The 17,960-nt window shown below is 31.7% G+C and overlaps 1 protein-coding gene across 9 annotated transcripts in view; it reads right to left on the bottom strand.

Annotated features, from left to right (window-relative positions):
• Positions 1 to 17,960, bottom strand: part of LOC131151656 (uncharacterized) — a 147,988-nt gene that overhangs the window by 113,408 nt on the left and 16,620 nt on the right. For 5 of the 9 annotated variants that reach the window (XM_058102949.1, XM_058102952.1, XM_058102953.1 and 2 more), the window contains exons 7-8: positions 9,342 to 9,411; positions 9,174 to 9,240 (exon numbers count right to left, since the gene is read on the bottom strand). In XM_058102949.1, the coding sequence (XP_057958932.1) occupies positions 9,174 to 9,240; positions 9,342 to 9,411 (137 nt within the window). The remainder of the gene's footprint in view (positions 1 to 9,173; positions 9,241 to 9,341; positions 9,412 to 17,960) is intronic. The other 4 variants (XM_058102957.1, XM_058102950.1, XM_058102954.1 and 1 more) reach the window with 1 other exon arrangement.

Raw genomic sequence — 17,960 nt, 5'->3', positions numbered from 1 at the left:
CATGTTTGAAGTCCACATCTAGAAACCACATATACATCTCAATGAACTTAAAATCTAAAGCATCTAAGTTCAGCGTGTGAATCAAAACTAGAATAAAATCAAAACTCATGGCTAACCAGAAGGAGAAGAGGCAGCCAAATCCAATTAGTTTCCAAAGCACCTTGAAGATGAAGAAAGGAGATGTACCTTGTTAGATCTTTGGCATAAAGTTATGAAGAATGAATTTGGTTTGCATGTGAATGGATGGGGTACCAATATTGGAAATAGGGTCTCTCTCAAAAAAGACAGAATTATAAAAATCAACATGGTAATAGGACAAGAGATAATAAATATCATTAGTGTTTATGCTCCTCAAGTCGTCTTAGCAGAAAACCTTAAAAGACAATTTTGGGAAGATATGTATAGTATTACACAAGGCATACCAGAGACTGAGAAAATATTTATTGAAGGAGATCTGAATGGACACGTTGGAAGGGATAAAAAAAAAATTATGAGAGGACACGTTGAGGATATTGATATGGAGACAAAAATGAGCCTAGGGAGATGATCTTAGAGTTCTTTATGGCATATGATTTTAGTATAATGAATACTTGCTTTAAGAAGAGAGAAGAACACTTAATAACCTTTAAAAGTGGACAAAATAGAAGTCAAATAGATTTTTTTTTAACTAAGAGGGTAAATCATTTATCATGTAAGGATTTTAAAGTTATTCCACGTGAAAGTCTAACCACACAGCATAGAGTCTTAGTGTTAGATATATGTATTAAAAAATGGAAGAAAAAGGATAAAATAAACCAGTGTAAGAGAACTAGGTGGTGGAACCTAAAAGGAGAAAATATAATAAAATTAAAAGATAAAATGATCAAAGATGGGATTGGACTATAAAGGATGGGATAGATACAAATACTCTTTGGAGTATATTAGCTAGCTCTATTAAAAAGATTGTAAAAGAGATTTTAGGTGAATTAAGGGGAAGATTCTCAAATAGCAAAGAAAGTTGTTGGTGGGATAAAGAGGTACAAAAAGCCATAAAGACAAAAAGAATTTGTTATAAAACAAGGTAAAAATGTAGAAACAGGGATGACTTTGAAAAGTATAAGGAGGCAAAAAAAAAGATGTAAAAAAGGCTGTTAGTGAAGCTAAATACAGATCATTTAATAGTTTGTATAATAGATTAGATACAAAAGAAGAGGAAAGAGATATATTTAAACTTGTTAAAACTAGAGAAAAGAAGAGTAAGGACTTAGGAAATGTAAAATGCATAAAAAATGAGGATGATATTGTCTTGGTTAAGGACGAAGACATTAAAGAAAGATGACGAAGTTACTTTAGTAAGTTGTTTAATGAAAACCAAATAGAGGACTTAAACTTAGAATTGTCAAATGAGGAAAAGATTAAAAATATGAGATTTATTCGCAAAATTAGAGTTAACGAAGTTAAGTTTGCACTAAAAAAGATGAAAAATGGGAAAGTTATGGGACCAGATAACATCCCAATTGAAGTTTGGAAATGCTTAGGTGATAATGGAATTATATGATTAACTAATTTATTTAATACAATTATAAACACTAAGAAAATGTAAGATGAATGGAGGAAAAGCACTTAATACCTATATTCAAAAATAGAGGAGATATTCAAAATTGTAATAACTATCGTGGAATTAAACTTATATACGATGAAACTATGGGTAAGGCTAGTTGAACAGAAATTAAGGTTAGAAACGAAGGTCTCAGAAAATCAATTTGGTTTTATGCTAGGGAGATCTACCCAAAAGCTATATATCTTTTAAGAAGACTAATGGAAAAGTTAAGGAAAAAAAAGAAGGACCTGCATAGGATATTTATTGACCTTGAGAAAGCATATGATAGGATACCTAGGGAAGTTCTATGGTGGGTTTTAGAAGAAAAAAAAAAGGTGTATGTAGTAGATGTACTGATGTCATTAAGGATATGTACGATGGAGTAATGACTAGTGTAAGGACTATAGATGGAGAAACTATAGATTTTCCAATCACCATAGGTGTACATCAAAGATCTGCATTGAGCCCTTATCTTTTTGCTTTAGTGATGGACCAAATGACTAAGAGTATTCAAAATGAGGTTCCATGGTGTATGTTGTTTGCAAATGATATTGGATTAATTGATGAAACTAGGGACGGAGTAGAGGTTGAGTTAAAATTATGGAGAGAAGCTTTGGAATCTAGAGACTTTAGGATAAGTAGAAATAAGACAGAATATATAAAATGTAATTTCTGTAATAATAGGAGGAATATTGGAGACAAAGTTAAACTCAATGATGAAAAAATAAAAATTGCCGATATGAGAATGCTTAGATGGATGAGTGGTATAACACTGAAAGATAAATTAAGGAATGAACACATTCGAGATAAGTTAGGTGTAGCTCCTATAGAAGATAAGATAAGGAATGGACGACCCAGATGGCATGGACACTTGCAACGTAGGCCACATATTGCGCCAGTGAGGAAGGGTGAGTTAGTTACTGTGGGAGGCAGTAGAAGGGGTAGGGGTAGATTTAAAATAACTTGGGAGGAGATAGTAAGGATTTAATATCCCTGAATCTATCAAAAGAAATGGTTCATGATCGCATAAATTGGCGAAAAAGGATTCATATAGCCTACCCCACCTAGTGGGACTTAAGGCTTGGTTTTGTTGTTTTGTTGTTGTTGTTGTTGTTGGGAGGCCAAGGAGCTCACTACACTTCTTTGCGTTGGGATTCTTTTCAGTCGTAATGATTTAGGCTTAGGATGTTTCATGTGTTCTTTTATAAATTTTGTTCTTGTTTGATGTGCTCCTCCAAACTCCGTCTGTGATGCACTTAATATCCTAATTTTTTCACACACGGGCCTCCCCAAGCCCGGGCAAAGGACAAGCATTGTGTTAGGTAGCTGACAGCCAACTTAAAATTTGACAGATCATTATGATATGAATCTTTATCGAATATTTGCTAGGGCGTCCCCTACGAGCGACGCGTTACACTTGTACCGCTCGGGTGTAGACAAAAGTGGGCGGGGGTGGACTAGGTCGTCGCCCAAAAGCGACACACCATGTCGGCGCCCAGGTACAGTGTCAAATATGCGAGGTTCCTGCATCATACTAGACGTGGGTAGGTAAAGATGCTAGTTCAGGAAACAAGGATTAGATTAGCAACTTGGAATATAGGGACACTTACGAGTAAAAGCACGGAAATTGTGCATGCAATGATCAAAAGAAGAATTAATACAATTTGCCTTCAAGATACTAAGTGGGTGGGGGAGAAAGCTAGAGAAATTGGTAAATCAGGATTTAAACTTTGGTACACTGAAAAAATAAAAAAAAAAACATAAGAATGGAGTAGGAATTATTATAGAGAAAAACTTAAAAGATAGCATTGTTGATGTAAATAAAGTAGGGGATGGAATTATAAAAATCAAGATGGTATTAGGACAAGAGAAAATAAATATCATTAGTTCTTATGCTCCTCAAGTCGGCTTAACAGAAAATCTTAAGAGACAATTTTGGGAAGATATGGATAGCATTATACAAGGCATACCAAGGACTGAGAAAATATTTAAAAGAGGAAATATGAATGGACACGTTGGAAAGGATAATAAAAATTATGAGAGGATACATAGAGGACACGTTAAAAGGGAAGTTTTATAGGACAGCTATAAGACTAGCTATGCTATATGGATCAAAATGTTGGGCGACGAAGAAACATAATATCCAAAAAGTAAAAGTTGCCGAGATGAGGATGCTTAGATGGATGAGTGGTATAACATTGAAAGATAAATTAAGGAATGAACATATTCGTGGTAAGTTAGGTGTAGCTCCTATAGAAGATAAGATAAGGGAAGGGCAACTCAGATGGTATGGACACTTGCAACGTAGGCCTTATAGTGCACCTGTGAGGAAGAGTGACTTAGTTACTGTGGGGGGTAGTAGAAGGGGTAGGGGTAGACCTAAAATAACTTGGGAGGAGATAGTGAGTAAGGATTTAATATCTTTGAATCTATCAAAAAAAATGGTCCATGATCGCATAAATTGGCAGAAAAGGATTCATATAGCCGACGCCACTTAGTGGGACTAAGGCTTGGTTTTGTTGTTGTTGTTGTTGTACATAGAGGATACGAATATAGAGACAAAAATGAGCTTGGACCTTAGATTTTGCTATGTCATACGATTTTATTATAATGAATACTTGCTTTAAGAAGAGAGAATAACACTTAATAACCTTTAAAAGTGGACAAAATAAAAGTCAAATAGATTTTTTTTTTAACTAGGAGGGTAGATCGTTTATCATGCAAGGATTGTAAAGTTATTCCAGGTGAAAGTCCAACCACACAACATAGAGTCTTAGTGTTAGATATATGTATTAAAAAATGGAAGAAAAAGGATAAAGTAAACCAGTGTAAGAGAACTAGGTGGTGGAATTTAAAGGGAGAAAATATAATAAAACTTAAAGATAAAATGATCAAAGATGGGGATTGGACTATAGAGGATGGGATAGATACAAATACTCTTTTGGAGTAGATTAGCTAGCTCTATTGAAAATATAGCAAAAGAGATTTTGGATGAATCAAGGGGAAGATTCTCAAATAGCAAAGAAATTTGGTGGTGGGATAAAGATGTCCAAAAGGTCATAAAGACAAAAATAATTTGGTATAAAACGTGGCAAAAATGTAAAAACATGGATAACTTTGAAATATATAAGGAGGCAAGAAAAGATGCAAAAAAGACCATTAGTGAAGCTAAACACATATCATTTAATAGTTTGTATAATAGATTAGATACAAAATAAGGGGAAAGAGATATATTTAAACTTGCTAAAGCTAGAGAAATGAAGAGTAAGGACTTAGGAAATGTAAAATGTATAAAAAGTGAGGATGATATTGTCTTGGTTAAGGACGAAGATATTAAAGAAAGATGACGAAGTTACTTTAGTAAGTTGTTTAATGAAAACCAAATAGAAGGCTTAAACTTATATTTGACAAATGAGGAAAAGGCTAAAATTTGAGATTTCTTCGCAAAATTATAGTTAACGAAGCTAAGTTTGCACTAAAAAAGATGAAAAATGATAAAGCTATAGGACTAGATAACATACCAATTGAAGTTTGGAAATGCTTAGGTAATAACGGAATTATATGGTTAACTATTTCATTTAATACAATTATAAAAACTAAGAAAATGTCAGATGAATGGAGGAAAAGAACTTTAATACCTATATACAAAAAGGAGATATTCAAAATTGTAATAACTATCGTGAAATTAAACTTATAAGTCATACGATGAAACTATAGGAAAGGGTAGTTGAACAAAGATTAAAGCTAGAAACAAAGGTCTCAGAAAATCAATTTGGTTTTATGCTAGGGAGATCTACCCCAAAAGCTATATATCTTTTAAGAAGACTAATGGAAAAGTTAAGGAAAAAAAAGAAGGACCTGCATATGATATTTATTGACCTTGAGAAAAAATATGATAGGATACCTAGGTAAGTTCTATGGTGGGTTTTAGAAGAAAAAAAAAAGGTGTATGTAGTAGATATACTAATGTCATTAAGGATATGTACGATGGAGTAATGACTAGTGTAAGGACTATAGATGGAGAAACTATAGATTTTCCAATCACCATAGGTGTACATCAAAGATATGCATTGAGCCCTTATCTTTTTGCTTTAGTGATGGACCAAATGACTAAGAGTATTCAAAATGAGGTTCCACGGTGTATGTTGTTTGCAAATGATATTGTATTAATTGATGAAACTAGGAACGGAGTAGAGGCTGAGTTAAAATTATGGACAGAAGCGTTGGAATCTAGAGACTTTAGGATAAGTAGAAATAAGACACAATATATAAAATGTAATTTCTACAATAGTAGGAGGAATATTGGAGACAAAGTTAAACTCGATGATGAAAAAATAAATAATACTTGTAGATTTTAGTACCTTGGATCTATTATGCAAGCTGAAGGAGAAATTGAAGATGATGTAATGCGTAGAGTTAAAGGAGGTTGGGTAAAATGGAGAAGTGTTTCAAGTGTGCTCTGTCATCATAGAATACACTTAAAATTAAAAGGGAAGTTTTATAGGACATCTATAAGACCAGCTATGCTATATGGATCAGAATGTTGGGCGATGAAGAAACAGAATATCCAAAAAGTAAAAGTTGTCGAGATGAGAATGCTTAGATGGATGAGTGATATAACATAGAAAGATAGATTAAGGAACGAACATATTCGTGGAAAGTTGGGTGTAGCTCCTATAGAAGATAAGATAAGGGAGGGGCGACTCAGATGGTATGGATACTTGCAACGTAGGCCACATAGTGCGCCAATGAGGAAGAGTGAGTTAGTTACTGTGGCGGGCAGTAGAAGGGGTAGGAGTAGACTTAAAATAACTTGGGAGGAGATAGTAAGGATTTAATATCCCTGAATCTATCAAAAGAAATGGTTCATGATCGCATAAATTGGCGAAAAAGGATTCATATAGCCTACCCCACCTAGTGGGACTTAAGGCTTGGTTTTGTTGTTTTGTTGTTGTTGTTTTAACATGCTCCTCCAATTCCTTTTCCTCTTGCTCATTTTTGTGAGAGCGAAGACCACTCTCAAGGGGCATTTGCTTCGCAGCATCTTTCATATTCTTTTGTTTTCAGGTTCAAATTTAACATGGTGATAATCTCACGTTCCATGGTAATGAAGGTTCCGCAAAACATAGGAATCCCATTCCCATCCTCCACCAAGGGTAAGTTTCAAGGAATTCTATTCGCATGAGAACCCTTTTTTGGAGACCAAATGGACCTCATTATTCTAGCCAACTGGCCATTATTACATCATAGATAGAGTAATATTAATGTTGTTATTATGTTTTTCTTTATAGCAAAAGAAATTTCATTAATAGGGAAAAAGAATTTACATGGAGGGAGAATAAGACATTTCCCAAAAAAAAATCTAGAACAAACCAGAAAAATTATAAATTAAAAAAAGCTAAAACAACAAAAAACAGAAATGAAGTGAACCAATTCTTCCAATCCTTATTCCTGAAAGCTAGCTTCCTTAAAATATCCAAACCCGCCACACCATAAAGAAGTCAAAAACTGAAAAAATTTTCCCACTTCCAAGTACAAATTCAACTTCTTCCCAGAAAAAATTTGTGGATTATGTTCCAATCATAAACCCCATAAAACTGCTGACTTGCTACACTTCCATAGAGCTGCCTTATCCTTCCTTCTTCCAAAGCCTGCAAAAATGGTGATTAACAAATCTTCCACTGAATAGAGGCATACCCAACTCTCTTCCATAAAACCAAACAATATATCCAAATCCTCCATGCAAAATCACAATGCAAAAAGAGATAAGAGGTTGTTTCAGAATTCTTATAACAAAGCACACAAACATCTGGAAAGAGAACCTTCAAAGTTCTCCTAATCTGCAGCAAGTTATCGGCCTTAATTTTGTTAAGACCGACCAAGTAAACATTTAAATTTTTAGAGGAATTTAAATTTTTAAAATAATAATTTTATTATTTTATTATAATAAAAAATAGAAATCTATAAAAATTGAAAGCAATATATTAATAATTAATGCAATTATTATATTTAAAATAATAATTTATTATTGTAATGAACATACTAGTTCATTCCATTTAGATAAAGTTGCGTGGATGGCTAAGGTTCCTTCCAAGATTCCAAATTTCATTTGGACTTTAGTTCTTTAGAGGATTAATATGAATGACTTGCTTCAGGCAAGTAGACCTCACAAGGTTCTTATGCCAGATGCATGTGTGATGTGCCATGAGGGGAATGAGATTGTCATTTATTTCTGCATTGTGGGGTGGCAAGGTTTTTTTGGAGCAACCTGTCCATTTCGGCAAAGTTTGGGTGGTTTCGCAGACTGTTCATGACATCTTAGCAGTGAACTTTTGGGTTTGGAAATGATAGAAGGAGAAATTTCTGGATTTGTGCAGTTTTGCAACTCTGTGGACACATTAGCTTGAAAGAAATGCTAGAATTTTTAAAGACCAGAAGATTCCTTCGAGCTTGAATTTATAGAAAGTTGCGTTTGTCCTCCCTCTTGGGATCATTCTTTTGGGGTTTTTGAGGGTCTCCTACTGTCTGATATCCATAGGAACTTGAAGGCAGCGTCATTGTAACTCTTTGATTTTACTTGTCTCTACCTTTTAAGGATTTATCACTGGATATTTGTTCTCTTTGTTTTCAAAATTAAGAATGTGCTTCTCACCTTTTCCTGAATTGCTCATTTTCTTGGAGGGTGTAGAACAACCTTTTTGATTTATTTGGCGAGAATTAGGTGTCCAGAGTTCATGAAGATTAGTTGGCTATCCATTTTTTCAGGTTTTGTAAGGGGTAAGGATACCTCAGCCTTGTGGAGGTGTGCAATTTTTGCAGTTTTGTGGGGGATTTGGCTGGAACAGAATCCTCATATAGTTGTATTTTTAGAAGAAGAAGATGTCTTTGGTTATGCTTTGCATTAGGATTCAGTATTTGACCTCTTAGTGGAATCTGGGTTTTTCAAAAAAATTTCATTGCCTGATTTCCAGTGTAATTGGTTGGCTGAGATGTTTTGATTTATTTTGATATTATTTTGTGTCTTTTAAGGATTGTTCTTCTTCTTCTTATTCTTAATAAAATCATTTTTTTTTTATTTAAAAAAACTAATATTGCATACTTACGAAACAAGCTCCAAGAAACTTGTAAGGTCAAAATGTTAACAAGTGACAAGTAAATATGGAAGTAGGTCATTTGGTACAAAAATGGCTAGAGCCCAAGATGAGTGCACAAAAAGATTGAAACTAATAGAGAGATCAACTCAATTTCAAGCCAAGTTTACTATTAAGGTCAACTATATATTTTTAAATGGCATTACATGCACAAATTACAAAATCATAGTTTCTACAATTAATGTTTTGATACAATGTCAAATACAATGGTTAACAAAGATAGTTAATATTGGATGTCATGACAATTATGTATCTTCAATCACCATTAAAATCAAAAATAAAAACAGCAAATGAAAAATAAAAATGAAAACACATGTTGGTAATGATATCAGAAAAATCTATTGCAAGAATCACACACAATAATATACTCCTATAAAATAAAAATAAAAAATTGTATAGCATCAAATATCATGTGTAGATGGTATGGAGCAATTCCTAATTGCCTGTAAGGTCTTCCCCAGTCCCATTTCATCTGCCAGGAGGACACGCCCTCCATGCTGCAACACAAACCTGAATAGCAATCAAGGTAAGTATTTTTCAACAATTGCCACCTGACATTCCTCTTGTAGAAAAAACATCACCAAATCATTCAAAAGAAAGTAATTGCATACCTAACACCATCCCGCTGAAATGGCAAAAGCTTTGATTCAATATAACTTGGAATCCTCTCATATCGATCTTCTAGTCAGATTTTTCCCACGAGGATTCATTTAAAAATAAAATTATTAAAAAACAAAAACAAAACAACACAAAAACTTTCAGTATTCAATTACAGTGATGCCACTCCCATTCTATTAACTAAAATAAGAAGCTATGGTCCACACTAGCGGTGTCAATTACGACCCATACCCACCATAAACAATTGGGTTACGCTACACTCATGTAATTATATGTTTCATAAATTAGTGACCCATTTCAAATCCAAAATTAAATTGGTAAAAATGGGCATACCCGCTTAACCCATCAACCCATTTAAATTTTCAACCTGGTTAACGACAACGGTAATCTATTAAATGCATTATATTTAAACCATAGTATGATTACATAATTACTATTACAATTTGGAGCTCTATGTACATACGTAACGTAATTATGGATAGTTCAGCTTGAATATTTATGTAATTACGTAATTATTTGCATATTGAAATAATTACGCATAACCGTTATGTAGTTGTTTTGATTTAGTTATGCCAGCAATTATGTATGTACTTATAGCATTGACTAAACCTATCAATTGAAATTAAACTGCTTGATTACATACCATACTATTATAGGAAATCAATGTACATAATTTTGTAATCATGGACATCTTGCTTCGAATATGTACATAGTCATACTATTATGTATGTTCATAATTAGTTGGGTTCGGTTATCCAAACCAATTAAATTTGTATGTGTGTACATACTTACATAATTGTTTTGATTTAGTTAAGTCAGTAATTATGCATGTATGTAATTATAGCATTGACTGCACCTATCAATTGAAATTAAACTACGTAATTACATAATATACAATTAATTCGGAAATCAATGAGTATAATTTTGTAATCATGGACATATTGGTTCAAATATACACATAGTTACGCTATTATGTATGTTCATAATTAGTTCAGTTCAGTTATCCAAACCAATTAACATGCATACATGTACATAATTACATAATTGATTTGGTATAGATGTCTTTAATTATATAGGTATGTAATTATAGCATTAGTTAAAACTAACATTTGAAATTAAATTACATAATTTTGTAATCAATACTATAATTTATAAATCTATATACATAATTCTCTAATTATGGACACATTGGCCCAAATATGTACATAATTCCGCAATTACAAATATACATTGTTGGTTTGAATCGATTATCCAAAGCAATTAATATGCATGCATGTACATAATTACTTAATTAGTTGGTTTTGTTTGGATTGTTCGTAATAATATAGATATGCAACTAAAGTATCAGTTATAACTATCATTTTAAATTAAATTACATAATTACATAATACTAAAACAAAAAACAAAACAAAACCAAGCCATAAGTCCCACTAGGTGGGGTCGGCTATATGAATCCTTTTCCGTCAATTTATGCGATTATGGACCATTTATTTTGACAGATTCAGGGCTATTAAATCCTTATTCACTATCTCCTTCCAAGTTATTTTAGGTCTACCCCTACCCCTTCTACTGCCCCCCATGGTAACTAACTCACTCTTCCTCACTAACGCACTATGTTGCCTACGTTGCAAGTGTCCATATCATCCGGGTCGTCCCTTCCTTATCTTATCTTCTATAGGAACTACACCTAACTTATCTCGAATGTGTTCATTCCTTAATTTATCTTTCAGTGGTATACCACTCATCCATCTAAGCATTCTCATCTCAGCAATTTTTACTTTCTAGATATTCTGTTTCTTCGTCACCTAGCATTCAGATCCATATAGTATAGTTGGTTTTATAGCCGTCCTATAAAACTTCCCTTTTAATTTTAAGGGTATTCTACAATCATAAAGCATACTTGAAGCATTTCTCATTTTACCCAACCTGCTTCAACTCTATGCATTACATCATCGTAAATTTCCCCTTCAATTTCCATAATAGATCCAAGGTATCAAAATCTACAAGTGTTATTTATTTTTTCATCATCAAGTTTAACTTTGTCTCCACTATTCCTCCTACTATTACAAAATTACATTTCATATATTCTGTCTTATTTTTACTTATCCTAAAGCATCTAGATTCCAAATCTTCTCCCCATAATTTTAACTGAGCGTCTACTCTGCCCCTAATTTCATCAATTAATACAATATCATCTGCAAACAACATACACCATGGAACCTCATTTTGAATACTCTTAGTCACTTGGTCCATCACTAAAGCAAAAAGATAATGCCTCAAAGCAAATCTTTGATGTACACCTATGGTGATTGGAAATTCTATAGTTTCTCCATCTATAGTCCTTACACTAGTCATTACTCAATCATACATATCCTTAATGACCTCTGTATACCTACTGCATACACCTTTTTTTTCTAAAACCCACCATAGAACTTTCCTAGGTATTCTAACATATACTTTCTCTAGGTCAATAAATACCATATGCAAGTCCTTCTTTTCCCTAAATTTTTCCATTAATTTTCTTAAAAGATATATAACTTTTGTGGTAGATCTCCCAGGCATAAAACCAAATTGATTTTCTGAGACCTTTCTTTTTAATATTAATCTTTATTCAACTAAACTTTCCCATAGTTTCATTGTATGACACATAACTCCACAATAGTTATAACAATTTTGAATATCTCCTTTATTTTTGTAAATAGGTATTAAAATATTTTTCCTCCATTCATCAGACATTTTCTTAGTTTTTTTAATTGTATTAAATAAATTAGTTAACCATATAATTCCGTTATCACCTAAGCATTTCCAAACTTCAATTGGTATGTTATCTAGTCCTATAGCTTTACCATTTTTTATCTTTTTTAGTGCAAACTTAGCTCCATTAACTCTAATTTTGCAAATAAATCTCAAATTTTTAGCCTTTTCCTCATTTGCCAAATCTAAGTTTAAGCCTTCTATTTGGTTTTCATTAAACAACTTACTAAAGTAACTTCCCCATCTTTCTTTAATGTCTTCGACCTTAACCAAGACAATATCATCCTCACTTTTTATACATTTGACATTTTCTAAGTCCTTACTCTTCCTTTCTCTAACTTTAGCAAGTTTAAATATATCTCTTTCCCCTTCTTTTCTATCTAATCTATCATACAAACTATTAAATGATCTGTATTTAGCTTCACTAACAGCCTTTTTTGCATCTTTTCTCGCCTTCTTATATATTTCAAAGTTATCCATGTTTCTACATTTTCGCCAAGTTTTATAGCAAATACTTTTTGTCTTTACGACCTTTTGGACATCTTTTCCCACCACCAAATTTCTTTGCTATTCGAGAATCTTCCCCTTGATTCACCTAAAATCTCTTTTGCTATATTTTTAATAGAGCTAGCAAATCTACTTCAAAAGAGTATTTGTATCTATCCCATCCTCTATAGTCCAATCCCCATCTTTGATCATTTTATCTTTATATTTTATTATATTTTCTCCCTTTAGGTTCCACCACCTAGTTCTCTTACACTGGTTTACTTTATCCTTTTTCTTCCATTTTCTAATACATATATCTAGCACTAAGACTCTATGTTGTGTGGTTAGGCTTCATCTGGAATAACTTTACAATCCTTGCATGATAAACGATCTATTCTCCTAGTAAAAAAAAAATCTATTTGACTTCTATTTTGTCCACTTTTAAAGGTTATTAAGTGTTCTTCTCTTTTTTTAAAGCAAGTATTCATTATACTAAAATCATATGACATAGCAAAGTCTAAGATCATCTCCCCAAGCTCATATTTGTCTGCATGTCCATATCCTCCATGTATCCCCTCATAACTTTTATTATCCCTTCCAACGTGTCTATTTAGATCTCCTCCAATAAATATTTTCTCAGTCCCTGGTATGCCTTGTATAATACTATCCATATCTTCCCAAAATTGTCTCTTAAGATTTTCTGCTAAGCCCACTAGAGGAGCATAAGCACTAAAGATATTAATTATCTCTTGGCCTAATATCATCTTGATTTTTATAATTCTATCCCCTACTCTGTTTATATCAATAACGCTATCTTTTAAGTTTTTTTCTACAATAATTCCTAATCCATTCTTATGTTTTTCATTTCCAATGTACCAAAGTTTAAATCCTGACTTATCAATTTTTCTAGCTTTCTCCCACACGCACTAGTTTCTTGAAGGCAAATTATATTTATTCTTCTTCTAATCATTATGTCCACAATTTCCATGCTTTTACCCATAAGTGTCCCTATATTCCAAGTTACTAATCTAAGCCTAGTTTCTTAAACTAATTTTACCTGCCACTATATTTCGAAAATATGTATACATAATTTTATAATTACGGACACATCGATTCAAATATATACATAATTATTGCAATTATGAATGTACATTTTACACAATTGGTTTGGTTTAGTTACAAACTAATTAATATGCATGCACACATGCACATAATTTTCGGATTGAATATGTACATATTACGCAATTATGAGTGTATGCAATTGGTTGGTTTGGTTCTACAAAAAAATTAATACGCATGGATGTATGTATGGTATTACGTAATTAGTTCAGTTAATACATACCTGAAAATATATAGATATGTAATTATAGTATTGGCTACAAATATTATTTGAAATTAAACTATATGGTCAATTACGGGGCAGTTTGGTATCATTGTCAAAAATTGCAGAAACGAAAACCAAAAACTAGAAACAAGAACTAAAAACTAGAAACATACAACCTGTTCGATTAAAATTTATAAAACTAATACAAATTAAAAACTTAATTAAAAAATGCTCATTTTCATCTTTAAATCAAATAATTTTATAAAAATATCATTAAAATAATAAAGTTACAAATAATATACATTAAAAAATTAACTATAATAAAAAAAATTATTATAATAATTTTACTTAGCTGTTCTACTTTCAAAATTTACTTTAAAATATAAATTTTATTCGACATGACAATTGAAAATTTGTGAAAGTATTTTGTAATTGGCTTTAGTATTATTATTTTAAATTTATGTATATATTTATTTTTATTCTATTTAAATTCATATGATTATTTAGTTTTGATTTTAACTTAAAAGTGTATAAAATGAATAATTGAATTCAAAAAAACTATTTCTAGATATAAATTTTTTTGGGAACAAGTTTCCAACACAACTTAAAACCAAAAAATATAGTATTCAATTTTTTTGGCAAACAGTTGAAAACCGACAACAGAAACAAAAAGCTGAATAAGGCCATTTGGTATCACTATCAAAAATTAGAGAAACGAAAACGAGAAACTGGAAATAGAAACTAAAAACTAGAAACCAACAACCTATTTGGTTAACATTTGTAAAACTAATAAAATTAAAATTTTAATTAAAAAAAATGCTCATTTTCCTCTTTAAATCAAAATATTATAAAAGCATAATTAAAATCATAGAATTACAAATAATAGAAATTAAAAAAATTACTATAATAAAAATAAAACTTATTATAATTATTTTACTGAATTGTTCTACTTTCAAAATTTAATACAATAAAAATTGCATTAGACATGACAACTGAAAAATAGTAAAAGTATTTTGTAATTGCCTTTATTATTATTTTTTAAAATTTATGTCAATGCTTTGCATTATATTTAAATTTATATGATCATTTAATTTTGATTTTAATTTAAAAAATGTATAAAATGAATAATTTAATGCAAAAAAAACTATTTCGGGATATTAAAATTTCTGGCAACCAAAACAATTGAAAACCATAAAATCTGGTTTTCAATTTTTTGACAAACAATTGAAAACTAGCTACAGAAAAAGAAAACTGACAACAGAAACAAACGCATTTTTATCACTGTGGAGAAACTAAAATAAAAAACAAGATACAGCAACTATACCAAACAAACCCTTAATCAATGTGTTTTTATAATTTTTTTCTTCATTGTAAAAGAACAGAAATTGAAAATACAGAACAACAACAATACCAGACAAGCCCTTCATAATCAATACTATACTTTGGAAATCTATACATAATTTTGTAATTATGGACACCTCGTTCAAATATATATGTAATTACGCAATTATGAGTGTACACAATTGGTTCGGTTTGGTTATTTTAACCAAATAATATGCGCGCATGCATGTACGTCATAACGAAATAGGTTTTTTTTAAATATGCCCATAATTGCGTAAATTAGAGGGAGGACTGGGTCTTAGAAATTTGGTCCCTAAAAATATTTGCCCCTTTAGCTAAGTGGTAATGGCATTTTCCCCTAGAAGATCATTCCCCTTGGCACAACGTGATTAAAATTATGGTTTAGGTGAGAATGGGTGGGGTACCAATATTAGTTTGCAATGTTCATCGAAGAGCCTATCTTCTATTTATTATCCCTTGCTTATGGCTCACATTAAATTTGTGGTGGGGATGGGTTCTCAAACTTGAAATTGGAAAGATCCATGGTTGGGGAATCATATTATAACTACATTTTTTCCTCATTTTTTTTTTTTTTGTTTGAGCTCAAGGCAAGATAGTATGTTCCTTCTTTGTGGTTGACTCGGTCAATGTGTGGGACTTTCATTTCAGAAGATCTTTTAATGATAGACCATTGTTGGAACTTTCATACTTGTTGTCATTATTGAATAATTGTCATCTTTCTTCAGCAACACTTGGTCTTGGGTTTTGGATCTTTCATGGGTGTATTCTTGTAAGTCTTTTTTTGAGTTTTTGACCCGTTCCACTTCTTGTTTTACCCTATATTCATTTATTTTGAAGGTCAAAGCTCCCCCAAAAGTCAAGGCATTTTTATGACTAATTGTGCTCAATAAAATCGAAACTAATAACCTATTACAGATCAAGAGACTTATGAAGGCCTTATCTCCAAATGTTTGCAAGCTATGTTACTTGAATTCTAAAATGGCACCTCACCTATTTTTACATTGTAATTATGCTTGAAGAATTTGGAATAAACTATTTGGTGTGACGAGAGAATCTTAAGTTTGCCCGACATCAATTGGAGGAATTGTTATCTATTTCTTTTGAGGGGGTTTGGTAGAAGGAAGGAGAGGGTAGTACTTTGCAAATGAAGTCTCTTGCAGTGTTGTAGGGATTATGGTTGGGGCATAATGCACGGATTTTTTCAGGGAGAAAATTGAATTGGAAGCTAGTGTTTGGATAAGGTCCATTACCTGGCATCTTTATGACCTATGGTGTGTTGATTTCAGCTGCTTTAGGGAGTTAGGTTTTTTGAATGAAGGAATCTTCTTCTCCAAATATTGTTTTTCCATTTTTTGTTTTATTAGTTTATTTTTTTGGATTAATCCAAAATTTTACTAGTTTTTGTAAATTCTCTCTTATCAATGAAATCTCTTCTTTTTTGTTATCAAAAAAAAAACGTGTAGGTTTGTAATTATAGTCTTGGCTACACTTGTCATTTCAAATTAAACTACATAATAATTCAGAGATATGAACAAAATTTTGTAATTATGGATAGCTCGTGTTCAAATATGTATGTAATCACATAAATGTATATACATAAATGATTTGGATCGGTTTAGATAAGTTTGCAATTACAAATGTACATAATTATAATATTGACTACAGCTATCATTTGAAATTTGACTACGTAATTACATAATTCATAATTACGTAATTATTACTATAATTTAGATCTTTTTCAATCGAGCTATAAAATGAATAACCCTCAAAGATGGAGGGAAGGTGTGGCAATGATACTATTTAAAGCTAGAAGTTGTTTCACCCAACGTTCAACAATTGGCTTCACATGCTTTAAAATTAAATGGGTAAATGGGTTGAACAATGTCTAAATGGATACGGTCATAAATAGGTCAAATATTAAGTTAGAGGGAGAAGCTCCAATAATAATGCACCATCTGGACCATGAGAAACTAACTTACAGACCTAAAATGACACTTATATGCAGTTGGAAAACACAAGGCATCCAAACTTGAAGAACAACCGTATCAAACTTGCCCAAAGGTTACCTAATTTTTTAAAAGCAGCTGGCATAAAGTTGTAAAAGACAACCTGGCACCTGAAAAAAACACCAACTTGAGTATTGGTCTGTTTGGGAAAGCAAATTTGAACTTGTGTGTATTTGAATTTGAAGAGTCCAAATACAAATACATCATTTGGGTCTAACTTTCAAAATGTGTATTTTTAATTTGTATCAAGTGCATAATGTATTTTAGAATTCAAAATACACGGGTTTGAAACTACTTCTTAGCCTATGAATTTTTTTTATTTTTTTTTTTTGGATAACAAAAGAAGATATCATTAATAAAAAGAGAATTTACAAGAGGGAGAATGAGAAATCCCCCAAGACAAACTAAGATACTCCAAGACTAAACAAAAAACATAAAAAAATGCCCAAGAAAAAAATCATCCAGTCAACGTGTTCCTCAAATCTCTTTGCAACTCCTAAAAGCTCGCCTCTTTAAAAAAATCCATACCTGACACAATACAAAGAGGCCACATACTTTATTTTTTCCCAACCCAACATCTGGTTTTGTTTAATAATTTTTATTCTATGATGTTTATTTTATAAGTGCTGAAAATATGCCTGAAAATATGGCACCAACTATGTAAACTTCTTCTATATTAT

Source organism: Malania oleifera, chromosome 3, assembly GCF_029873635.1.
Source record: "Malania oleifera isolate guangnan ecotype guangnan chromosome 3, ASM2987363v1, whole genome shotgun sequence".
Taxonomy (NCBI): domain Eukaryota; kingdom Viridiplantae; phylum Streptophyta; class Magnoliopsida; order Santalales; family Ximeniaceae; genus Malania; species Malania oleifera.
Note: the sequence above shows the minus strand (reverse complement) of the source record. Positions and strands in the feature narration are given on the sequence as shown.